Below are 11,386 nucleotides of genomic sequence, written 5' to 3' on the forward strand. Positions count from 1 at the left end.
CCCCAACGCGGCAAAAACAGGGAGGAGAGAGAGGGGGGGAGCCTGAGCCCGAATCCCTGCGATCCCCCTCCCGGTCGGAGGATCCGGCGATCAGCCATGAACGAGAAGGCCTCCGTCTCCAAGGAGCTCAACGCCAGGCACAAGAAGGTCCGTCTCGTCGCCACTGTTTCCCCCTCCCCCTCTCGACACCACCATCATTAGATCGGAGCCACACGCCGCTGCTTCGAATGGACCGGGAATCAAAAGAGAGCCGACGGGACGCGCAGCTCCTCTTTTCAGGCGGGTTTCGGGATCCGCGCCGGCGTGGATCTGCAATCGATTTTGCGATTCCTGACAAGGAGCAGATCCGAGCTTCGCTTCGCCGCGCTCCGATGACTGGGATATCGAGGAACGGGACGCGGTTGCTGGTTTTGCGTTAGGTAGCTCCGTCAGACGGCCTCGTCCAAGTCAGTTGACAGATGGGAATCGCCATTCGGCAGTTTGATTGTAGATTTCATCGCCCCGTTACGGATTTCTGTCTCCTGGGTGGGATTACAGAGAAGGCGCAATGCTTGCTCATACGCTGCTTCATAGTATCTGCTGCTCATATACCTTGGGGCACAAAACATTGAGTAATACCCTCCCGTTCGATAGAGTAGGAGCATTCTATTATGTATGTCTACGGTGCAGTAGTACTCTAATATGTTAGTATGTCTACGGTGCCGAATAAGGGCAAGCATGACGTAGATTCCAATCAAATACCACTTCAATTTTGTGCCTCCTATATTTGCGGAGCGTATATCGTGGAACAGAAGGGTTATAACATTGTGTAAGCAATCTCACCGTCTATCAATCTCACCGGCTATCTTTGATGTCACGTGAGCCAAAAGGAAGCGACAGCATATGTGCTTGTTATGTTGCAATCACACTCTTCTGTTATGCATGTTACTCACGTTTGTCGCATAGCGTTTATGACCCATTGCCATTCTTCGTCTACATTTATTTCCAGATATTGGAAGGCCTTCTGCGGTTGCCGGAGAACAGAGAATGTGCAGACTGCAAGTCAAAGTGAGTGGTCCTATGCAATTGGTTGTTTTTAACGTATCTATTGATGGGTCGGACAAAATTTATGTTACCGATAGATTTGACATGGCCTATTTTGGTAGGCAGCTGTTTGATTCATGAATTGGACATTTCAGTGGTCAGTTCCATTTGCTGATCTGTGTTATGTTATACAGTTAATGCTATAGTAGTTATTTTATGCCTTACCTTGTGTTTCAAGATTTAATATTTTAACTTTGGCCTTTATTATGCACGCGGGAATAGATTTATCACGTGGGTGTATCATTAGTGCTTGTATCTAGACATGTGACAACTGCAATCTGTGGAGAAAGATGTTGAAATGACATCAGTTATAGTTACCTTTTAGGCTAGTCTTTTCCCTCTATCTCCATTCACACGTGCAGATGCTTTGAGTTCCATTTCTATGCATTCGTTGTGGATCAACACTTACGCTCACAATTCTTGTTCTACTCAACAATTGCTAACACTTTGCCCATGCTGCAGGGGTCCTCGATGGGCAAGTGTCAATCTTGGGATCTTCGTATGCATGCAGTGTTCTGGAATTCATAGAAGCCTTGGGGTACACATATCAAAGGTCAGTGACTAATCATTTGCATCGTTTTTCCGACTCCACCCTCGCTGGAAAAGCTTTGTCCTTCATTGAGTTGTTCCGACAAAACTTAGTAGAAGCCACAATGGTGATGTCTGGCTTGAGGTGAAGAACTTTCAGGACAATCTGAGCATGCTAAGGGTTCTTTATCAAACGTTTTAAACTCATTGCCTGCTAATAGGTAAATGGAGTTGATGTAAATGTATCATAATACAACCCAATAAAGTGGTCATCATGTGCTACAACTCAGTTTCAGTGGATTAGCTTAGCCCCATCATACCACATTTTGTAGGCCATTCTCTTTTTTCTTTGATTTTGAGCATTAATATGCTTATGTTTCTTTAGGTTATTATTTCCTTTACTTTGGTCTTGTGGCATTTCAGTACAATTTTGTTGAGCAGAAACCAAGTGTACTTACCAGGAGAGAATTCAATTCTTTACATCATATGTTTTCTTCCTTTCATCTTGTCTACTGTATTATGTACATTTAAGAGATTAGGCAGCATTAATTTTTTTTCATTCTTACAAAACATTTCTTCCTGATGCAGGTAAGGTCTGCTACTCTGGATACATGGTTGCCAGAGCAAGTTGCATTTATTCAATGTATGGATTACTCTCCTGGAGTTTCTAAATGCAAATTTTCGTTAACAAAACTATGATTTCACTTGACACGATAATTGTATTCATGTTCTTGCAGCAATGGGAAATGAAAAGGCAAATGGCTATTGGGAAGCAGAGCTGCCCCCTAATTATGACAGGGTTGGGATAGAGAACTTCATCCGTGCAAAGTATGATTATTCCTGCTCTTTCTATCTAGTGTAACGTGTTCTCTGTACTTTTCAAATAATGTAAGTAACACCATGTCTGAAATATAGATACGAGGACAAGAGGTGGATACCGAGGAATGGAACATCAAAACTGCCCTCTAGTGCTCGAGATGAGAAGAGCTCTGGGTCTCAGGCCAGTCATGCTAACAGGGGTGGGCACGCTCAAAAACCTTCATTTGAGCAACACCGTGTTTCACCAGCTGCTACGAAAAGAACTGTTCCAGTGGCTTCTAGGATGCACACGCAGGTAACTCTTTTGTACTACCACAAGCTTTTAGTATGCAACTATTAATTCGTTGGCACCTGGCCTTGATGGCCCTTGTATTTTTTTTTCTAATGATGAAATGTTAACAATTCATGTTGCAAAATTCTTGTTACTATGCATGTTTAAAAAAATCTGGGTTATTATCTGTTGCAAGTTTCTTAACTAATATCAACCGTCTAAATATGTAATCTTAAATGAAGAAAGACCTGTAAGCTCTTATATAGGGTTTGTTATATGCATTTGATCACATCTACTTTAAGTAATCTCGGGGTCTCTGCTTAGTTTTTTTTTATTCACTGTATCCTATTGAACAAAATTTTCTTCTGCTGATAACCTTGATTTTTGATCTGGAATATAGGCATCACCTCAGCCAAAAGCAGAACTACCAGTTCCCAAGGTTGCTTCGCCTCCTCAGCCAGCAAAATCTCCTGCTAAAGTTGATGTGACACCCCCAAAAGTTCATCAGCCATCGGTTGCACCCCCTCCTAAAGTTGACTATGCCATTGACCTCTTTAACATGTTATCGATGGACGGAACAACTGAGAAAGAACCAGTGTCATCTTCCAACGACGATAATGCTTGGGATGGCTTCCAGTGTAAGCTCTTACGAGTAATATTTTGAATGAGAAACTATTCTCTTGTCACGAGCACTGCATCATGTTTATTTTGTACACTTAGTGGAGATACCATGTTTTTGGATTGCCATGTCAATTTGTTTTGCATTCCTCATGGATATTAAAATTATTCAGCTGCAGAACCAGCACCTAACTCCGAGAAAAAGGATACTGCTAAGCCAGTAGAAAGTAAGGCCCAGTCTACAACGGGAATCGAAGACTTATTTAAAGACTCGCCAGCTGTGGCAGCGTCTTCAGCTCCAGTTGCTTCCAAATCAAACCCACAGACAGATATCATGAGTCTGTTTGAGAAGGTCAGCACAAGCACTCCTCGCACTACTTATATGTTTATTTGAAATGGCTCTGACCACAAGAGCACATGTAGGCTCTACCTAAAGAAATACTTGTTTTTTTGCAGTCGAATATGGTATCACCATTTGCTATCCATCAGCAGCAGCTTGCTTTTATGACCCAGCAACAAGCTTTACTGATGGCTGCTCTTAAATCTGGAAATGCACCCCAAATGGTTCCGGGGAATGCACCCCAAATGGTTCCCGGGAATGCCAGTGTGCTAAATGCTAATGGTTCTAATGCCCCTAATGGAAGCTTGCCTTCCCATAGCTGGCCTAATCTAGGTTATCAGAACCCTGCATCTATTCCAGCAGCAGCACCACAAAATGGTGTCGCCAAGGTGACGACTTGTGGATAATATTTAGATACGTGCATTCGAATGTTAGTTATATTGATTGTTTCATCTCTCTCTCTGGTCTACTGTTCGGCAGGCTGGGAACAACAATCAGGACTTCTTTTCTGGGAACTTCGGTTTTGGTTCGCCCGGGTAAGTTTTGTTATCTTTATAGGTTTGTTGCTACTTCAGCAATACTCCCTCCGTCCTGAAGTAAGTGTCTCAACTTTGTACCAGCTTTAGTATAAAATTGTACTAAAGTTAAGACACTTATTTTTAGACGAAGGGAGTACTAGATATGAAAACAGATTTTACATTTTGTTTTCTGATGCCATCTGTGGGTTTGCAGCATGCCAGCAAATGGGTCCACAACCGCAGGTGCTAACAAGAGCGCATCCACCCCTACCTCTTCTACCCTGCCCTCTCAATCAGGCAAAGAGTACGATTTTTCCTCATTAACGCAAGGAATGTTCTCGAAGCGATGAATGGCTTGAAATACTTGGAAATGGATGAGGCCTCCATTGGGCGCAGATTTAGGGAGAACGTTGGGGGGCGCTTGTACACTGTTTTACCGAGGCAGCTTTGCCAGTTGTGGATACATAGTTACATCACCTTGTGGGTCAACAAGTGCGGATATGGCAGAAAACTGCTCATGTTGTTTCCTACAGCTGAATAGTCTCATTGTTACAGTGATGCCAAAGAACTTAAAACAGAGGATTCCCTTGTGGGCCTGTTGAACTTTTCTCTTGTTCAGGGTGTAGTTGCAATACCACATATCGATTACTTTGTATTGTACGCCAATAATTTTATTCTGTTGTGTTCCATATATGTGATTGTATTGCTGTGACTTGCCTGTTGTTTGCACCGAACGCTTGTTTATTGGTATCCTTTGATGGGTTTGTCTAGTTATTGCACATCTAAGTGACTCGGTCAAACATAAAAGACAAAAGGAAAAGAAAAAAAGATTACACCTGCACAATCTTTTGCATAAGATCAATGACATAAGAAGTACTTCCTCCGTCCCATAATATAAGATTGTTTCTCAAGCTATGTTAGTTTGAAAAGATCTTATATTGTGGGATGCAAGGAGTAGCATATGTGATAACATAGTTTGAAAAATAATCTTATATTGTGGGAAGTAGCATACTCCCTCCATCCTTAAAAAAGTGTACTTTTAATTTTGTTGAGAAGTCAAACTTTTTTTAATATTTAATTGTATTTATACAATAATACACCAACATTTATGCCATCAAATTAGTAGAGTTTGATGGGGTGTTGCCATGGTCTGATTCGATCAACGTTAATGGTATCACCTTTGGCGAGCCATTAGAGATCTGCAAAGCTGCATACCAGCAATGGAGCCGTGTCGAGTTTGGGTGAGGAGGTGATCATCATTTTTCCTTTGGTGACTACTATGGTGGCGCCAGAGGAGGTGTCAAGTTCAGACTTCAGAGTATTTTCGATCGCGTACGTGACTCGTACTATGATCCTTATGATATAAACAAGACACATATTATCATACAAAAGAAAAATTAATAGCGTTATATTCATGATAAAATATATTTTCATCATATACCTATTTGGTTTCACAAACATTGATATATTTTTGTATAAACTCGGTTAAACTTTGAGATAGTTTATTTGCATGTAAACTTTGAAATAGTTTAACCCTCCAACAAAGTACACTTTTTCAAAGACGGAAGGAATATGTGAATACCACCGTGAAAATATATCAGCATTTACTACGTGCTGATGTACCTTAAGAGAAGTAGCATATGTGAATACCCCCGTGAAAATACATCCGCATTTACTACGTATTGAAATGTACCGTATTACATTTCAGCAATATTCATGACATGCTTCATTTCCGCCAAAAATAATCAACTGTTGGTACACAAACAAATAGACCACTATACTTGTGATGGACCGATGGCATGAACTTTGATATCCACGATACATGATACAACTACAAAATTGCTGAAACATGTTGGGACGTAACGATCCGCCGATACATGATACAACTACAAAATTGCTGAAACATGTTGGACGTAACGACCCGCCAGACAGAGACATGCTGTACTGCAAACATCAACGCAGCAATTGGGCACCAGAAGCGCTGCCCTGGCCAACCTCCCGGGTCCCAACAGCAACACGCCGGCAAACCTGAAGCAATATTTCAAAAATCACACCGCCGTTGTTGATCCGTTCCAAGTACCAGTACTATTTCATTCCAAAATGGAGTTGCAAACTTGCAATCAGGGAAGTGGAGGGCATACCAGTCAAGGCGGCGACAGAGCATTGATTCGCCAGGAGGTTTCACCAGCGACAGGCTGATGTGCTCTCAGCATTTTCGTGTAATGCTCAAGGGTATGCGCATTCTCGTCCATCTTGTCGGTAGACATTGTATCCTCCGCCAGCTTCACTGCGGCCATCTGCGATACCTCAAAATTATCTCCAGCCAGCTGCACCTGACGGGCGATATCTTCTTTTCCCAGCTGTGTTAGAACCACAAGCAGGCTTCTAAGCTCTTTTTGCGCACCAGTGGCCAGAGACATCCCCTTGAGATGCTCCACAAGTGCCATCTCCTCCCCAGGACTGCAGAAACAGTGCTTCTAGTGAGTCGACAAGATAAACAGACAAACAAGCGGAAACAGTACAAAACGGAGCTTCGAGTGCAATAATCTGATAACCGGAAAAAAACCCAAGTCACCTACCTTCCAGCTCGTATCTTGCCAGCTTTCTTTTGACGCCTTGACCCTCGTGACTTGCTGGCGCTGCTAGATATGACAGAAGCGCTCGATTCCTTTGTTGACCTGTCCACACAACATTTGGAAATCACATTAAATAAGGAAGATGAAATTGGAACATTAAGCACAAGGACTTGGGAACTTAAAACAGCAGAATAACAAACCTCGTCGTGTATGCACTCATTTCGCTGAAGCTAGAGCTGACTTCTGAAATGTTGTCGTCTTCGACATCCATAAATCGGTCCTCTGACTGTAGTTTAGCCGCGAGAGATAATCTCCTCTGCCGCACAGCCACGTAGCGTGCTAGATATTTACCCACCTTCAGCAATCCTTCCTGATACTCAGATATCAGCAATGCAGCGCACTCCAGAGCTGCATCTTTAACAGTATCAACAAGATCCTGCCTGCTGTGCATATAAGCCACTCTAAGAGCCTCTTCCCATTCTCTTGCCATGATGTAGCAGCCTACACCTCTATCAACATCTGAACAATACTCCAGTGCGATCTTGGCGGCATCTCCTGGCTTCCCGAGTGCTTGGAACTCATCACATAGCTCCTGTGCTAGTTGAAGAATTTCTTCCTTTGTGAACTTCAGAAGGCCTGTAACAGTGAACACACCTCTCCAGTCCCCACAGGCATGATAAGCTTTCAAAGATTTCTGATATGATGAGCAGCATTGATAAGTTACTGCAGCTTCTCCAAAGCATTTCTCTTCAAAAAGATGGTCACCCCATGCCTCAAGAATTTGATGTCTTTTATCTGGGTCACTAAATAACTGGAGGCCCAGTGGAAACAGCTGAGGGTTAGAATTAAGGAGTTCCATGCAGTCCGCATGATACTCATTACCAGCAGACACAATGTTTCTGAGAGCACTCTCATATCTTGCAAGTTTCAAATCTATTGTGTACCTCATAATAGCAGGAGGTAGGCATTCAAGACCCTTAAGAAAAGGAAGGAACTCCTTTGGATCTTTTTGGGAATTTAAAGCAACTATAGCAGCAAGATTCAGATCATACAGTCCCAAAGCAGCATTAAAAACAGCTTCTGGTTCTGTTAACCAAAGCAAGTGCTTCAAAGACTCTTCAGCAGATGGGTAAAGCTTCCGTCGGCCATCATCAACCCCATGAAGTTCCAGTTCTCGAATGACTTTAATTCTATTCAATGCTTCTTCCAACAATGGAGGTTCGCTACGTGCCAAAGTGGTCAGTATGCACAGTTCTCTTGATGAGCTTTCTTCTATTTGTTCCTCAAGGGCTTTTCTGATTGCCATCAGTACAGATGTTACTTTGTTCTCTGACAAGACGCCATGCAGATTTTCACTATCCATTGAGCTCGAGCACTGCTCAGGGAATGATATGTACGCCTCATACAATTTGCAGCTGACATTCTCATTCTTAATTGAGCAAACAAATTCAGTGATGTGGCTAAGGTTATTGACTTCTTTAACAAAATCTGCTGCTGACTTGATAAAAGCTTTCCATCCACAATAATCAACCAACATATTGAAATCTATTCGATGGCGTCTTACCATGTCCATTGCATCTTTGAAACGCCTCTGGACCAGTGCCTGAACAATTGCAACAAGGACCAGCTTTCTAGGGTACATACACTCTAAGTTACCACGGGTTGTTTGAATTATGACAGCCGCTTCATCACCATGGAGAACACCAATCAATTTTGCTCCTTTTTCCCAAACAGTGATATGCTCTTTGCTTGGCTTTGCTCGAGGATGGTTGTTAACATGGCTATCAATTGTCACTTGGCCGTTTTTTAGGAAAATCTCATTGATGTCCACAATGAACAAAAGATCCTGCTTAGTAGTCACAAGCAAGTGGGTCACAACCTGCTCAGTAGCTCCATAAGAACTGGAATAGAATGTGAAGCTGCTGCAGTTGTTGCTCAATAACCTTTTGCCCAGGTGCAGCTTACTGCTGTCATCAAGTCCAAGCAGAAGGGTTCGAACCACACCATTTTCATGGCATGGAACGGCAGTCATTGAAGGACATGATGTTGGAAAATCATAATCAGGACAAAGTTCACCGCTTTGTATAGGTGCAGTCATTCTCAACTCTGAACAGTATTCAACAATCTTTCCTCCACTTAACTGGATAAAGGCTGAACCTCCTTTTGCTGGGTTTCGGGAGACTCCAATAACAGGACCCTCCAGAGGCATTCTCTTTGATACTCTAGCTTGCCAACCAGATGAACTCACTGAACCTGGCAAACAGTCTTCAGAACATACAAGTTTAATCTCATTGACAGAGAACAGCGAATCATGTTTTTCTTCTAAGTTACCAGCTTCACTGGACTTCATAGGTGTTGAAGAACAGTAATCACTGCAGCGACAGATACCAATTAAGGTACGTGTATCTATCCATGTGAGGTGCATAGAGTTATTCAAACTGAAGTCACAATGGCAAGGGTCAACAGTTATCCCATTGCCTTCAAACTCTTCCCATTTATCTGCTGCCGGAAGTTCCACAACACATAAGCTGCCATTTGAAAGATAAGCAGTCAAATGGTTCTTTGAGTTCTTGGATACAAAACAAACCTCATTCACGGTACAAGGAAATGCAAGATAGAACAGAGACATAGGGGGTGGCATGAGGCCCAAATGGAGCGGAGTTATAAGGATACGAGGGCCATCAATAACTAATGCAACTGAAGTTTCACTGACAGCAGTAGTCCATGCAAACCTGTGCGCAATGACCTCACCTCCCAGTGTCCAACAAATGAGATGCAGCGGTTTTGTCGGGTCCCAAGAGAACTTCACCCCCTCTTTCTTTGTGTAGCGCAGTTCTTGTTTCAAATACCAGTGATTGTTGCTGCAGGACCATATTTTAATAACATCATACTGGCCACAAGAAACTAGGGCAGCTAGGAGTTCAGAGTTGCAGTTCCATTTTAATGCTTGGATGACAACCTCTGTTGGTTCTTCAATAGAAAAGTGGCTTCTTTCTAAGCCATTCTTCTCATAGAAGACAATGAGAGGGCACTTTCCCTCTGTTCTCCTGTCATGGGCAGTGACAACCTTTGCTCCGCTCGGCATCCAGTCTAGTGATTGTCCCATGAAATTCTTCGTGTCTGAAGAAGAATGAACCTTTCCAGATTCACGTTCCCAAATAGTAAGCCTTTTGGGGTTACCATCAAAGCCCCCAAGGGTAGCAAAATGTTTTCCATCGCCCCTCCAAGAGACACAACTTTGGATCTGACCATCAGAACTATTGATCTCGCATGCAGAAGCACTCTGGGAACAATCATGTTAGAATGGAGAAGACATAAAATCACTTTTTTATATATATTATAACATTCATCGTAGCAACATGCAACTACTAAAATTTAAGCAGTAGATAATATATACTACACTCCTACTCCATGCAGATCAACATGAGATGTGTTCTAACAGTAATGAATTAAATGCAGTGTGTTTTAAGACTTGAAAGGGCACTGGGATCTGGCACTAGAAAATCCTCTTGCAATATGTTTCCCCAACTAACACCATTCTACCATGAGACCTACTAAAACAAACACACTAAAAAACCACACCACATTGCTCTACTGGGTCCAATCCCTGCATCCATTATAATAACACTGAATATACCATATCTTTAGTTAGATCAGAGACACAAAACTTACTTGAGGGTCAATAGAAGTCTCAAACAGCACTTCCCAATCATGTGTCATGACGAGCAGTTGCCCCAATCCGGTTGTTACAGAGAGAAGGGCACCATCAGGACTAGATGCAATGGTCTTGACACCACCCTCCAATCTTCCTACAACTTCGGTTGTTCTTTCCTCCACATTATACAATAAGAGACACCCGTCCGCTGAACCAAGGAGTAGAGACTCCTTCTCCATTAGATAATCCATGGCAACTATGAAATCTCCAGGCTCAAGAAGAACCTCCTCCACATCTGAATCTAGAGTGGTTTTACTCCATTGCAGAGGTTGCTGTGGAAAAGAAAGTATGGCAATCAATAAGACAGGAATACATGCTCTCAACATACAAACACATTTCTATTGAAAGATCTTTTCATACATACTGACGAGTTTTTTAAAATGAAATATACTAATGAACTAGTGTAGCATTACCATGGTCAATTGAATATGAACTCTATTTGAAGTGTAAACAAAAGCAACAACAAAGCCTTTAGTCCCAAACAAGTTGGGGTAGGCTAGAGGTGATTTGAAGTGTAAACACTTCCCAAAATTTAAGCAGGAACCGGCAGTCGCAATAGAATGAAATGGAATTCATGAGTTGAGGATCCGTACCTGGGTGGAGGCGAGGAGATTAACGGAATAGAGGAAGTTGGCGGAGGAGACGAAGAAGGCACGGTGGCGCTCGGCGTCGATGGCGGATACGACAAGGGTCTCGCCGTCGAGATGGAGCTGGAGCTCCTGCACGATCCTGGTCACAAGCTTCAGATTCTTCATATCGCCGCCTTTCCCCTTAAGTCGCCCGCGGCGGCGCCGAACGAGGACGGTGAGGACAAGGGGCCTCCGGTCGCGGCAAAGGGCGTCGGCAAACGAGGGCGGCGATCTTGGTCGGGAGGGGGATATGGTGCGGGGACACGAGGAAGAGAGGAGGGCGGGGTCG

General features: G+C 43.0%; 2 protein-coding genes across 2 annotated transcripts; one reads left to right on the top strand and one right to left on the bottom strand.

Moving 5' to 3' along the window:
• The first annotated feature begins 6 nt into the window (after positions 1-6).
• LOC119363313 (ADP-ribosylation factor GTPase-activating protein AGD5-like) lies at positions 7-4,891 on the top strand. Its single transcript, XM_037628640.1, has 11 exons — positions 7-147; positions 989-1,047; positions 1,546-1,636; positions 2,200-2,254; positions 2,349-2,439; positions 2,527-2,725; positions 3,102-3,339; positions 3,493-3,671; positions 3,776-4,048; positions 4,140-4,195; positions 4,392-4,891. Exons 1-11 carry the CDS (start codon positions 97-99, stop codon positions 4,525-4,527), a joined length of 1,428 nt encoding a protein of 475 aa, XP_037484537.1. The 5' UTR covers positions 7-96; the 3' UTR covers positions 4,528-4,891.
• Positions 4,892-5,838: 947 nt separating this feature from the next.
• Positions 5,839-11,380, bottom strand: LOC119363314 (elongator complex protein 1-like). The gene is made up of 6 exons (XM_037628641.1): positions 11,062-11,380; positions 10,426-10,740; positions 6,954-10,036; positions 6,757-6,855; positions 6,319-6,637; positions 5,839-6,205 (listed from the first exon to the last, which is right to left on the bottom strand). Exons 1-5 carry the CDS (start codon positions 11,221-11,223, stop codon positions 6,322-6,324), a joined length of 3,975 nt encoding a protein of 1,324 aa, XP_037484538.1. The 5' UTR covers positions 11,224-11,380; the 3' UTR covers positions 5,839-6,205; positions 6,319-6,321.
• Positions 11,381-11,386: the final 6 nt, after the last annotated feature.

This window comes from Triticum dicoccoides, chromosome 2B, assembly GCF_002162155.2.
Source record: "Triticum dicoccoides isolate Atlit2015 ecotype Zavitan chromosome 2B, WEW_v2.0, whole genome shotgun sequence".
Taxonomy (NCBI): Eukaryota; Viridiplantae; Streptophyta; class Magnoliopsida; order Poales; family Poaceae; genus Triticum; species Triticum dicoccoides.

Bases quoted from the DNA above. Each gene is read 5' to 3' on its own strand.
- LOC119363313 (XM_037628640.1), top strand. From the start codon at position 97: ATGAACGAGAAGGCCTCCGTCTCCAAGGAGCTCAACGCCAGGCACAAG. The intron at 148-988 runs GTCCGTCTCGTC...ATTTATTTCCAG, and splicing joins TCAACGCCAGGCACAAGAAG to ATATTGGAAGGCCTTCTGCG. The intron at 3,672-3,775 runs GTCAGCACAAGC...GTTTTTTTGCAG, and splicing joins TCATGAGTCTGTTTGAGAAG to TCGAATATGGTATCACCATT.
- LOC119363314 (XM_037628641.1), bottom strand. From the start codon at position 11,223: ATGAAGAATCTGAAGCTTGTGACCAGGATCGTGCAGGAGCTCCAGCTC. The intron at 10,037-10,425 runs GTAAGTTTTGTG...GATTGTTCCCAG, and splicing joins AGACTTCTATTGACCCTCAA to AGTGCTTCTGCATGCGAGAT. The intron at 6,638-6,756 runs GTAGGTGACTTG...CTGTTTCTGCAG, and splicing joins GGCAAGATACGAGCTGGAAG to TCCTGGGGAGGAGATGGCAC.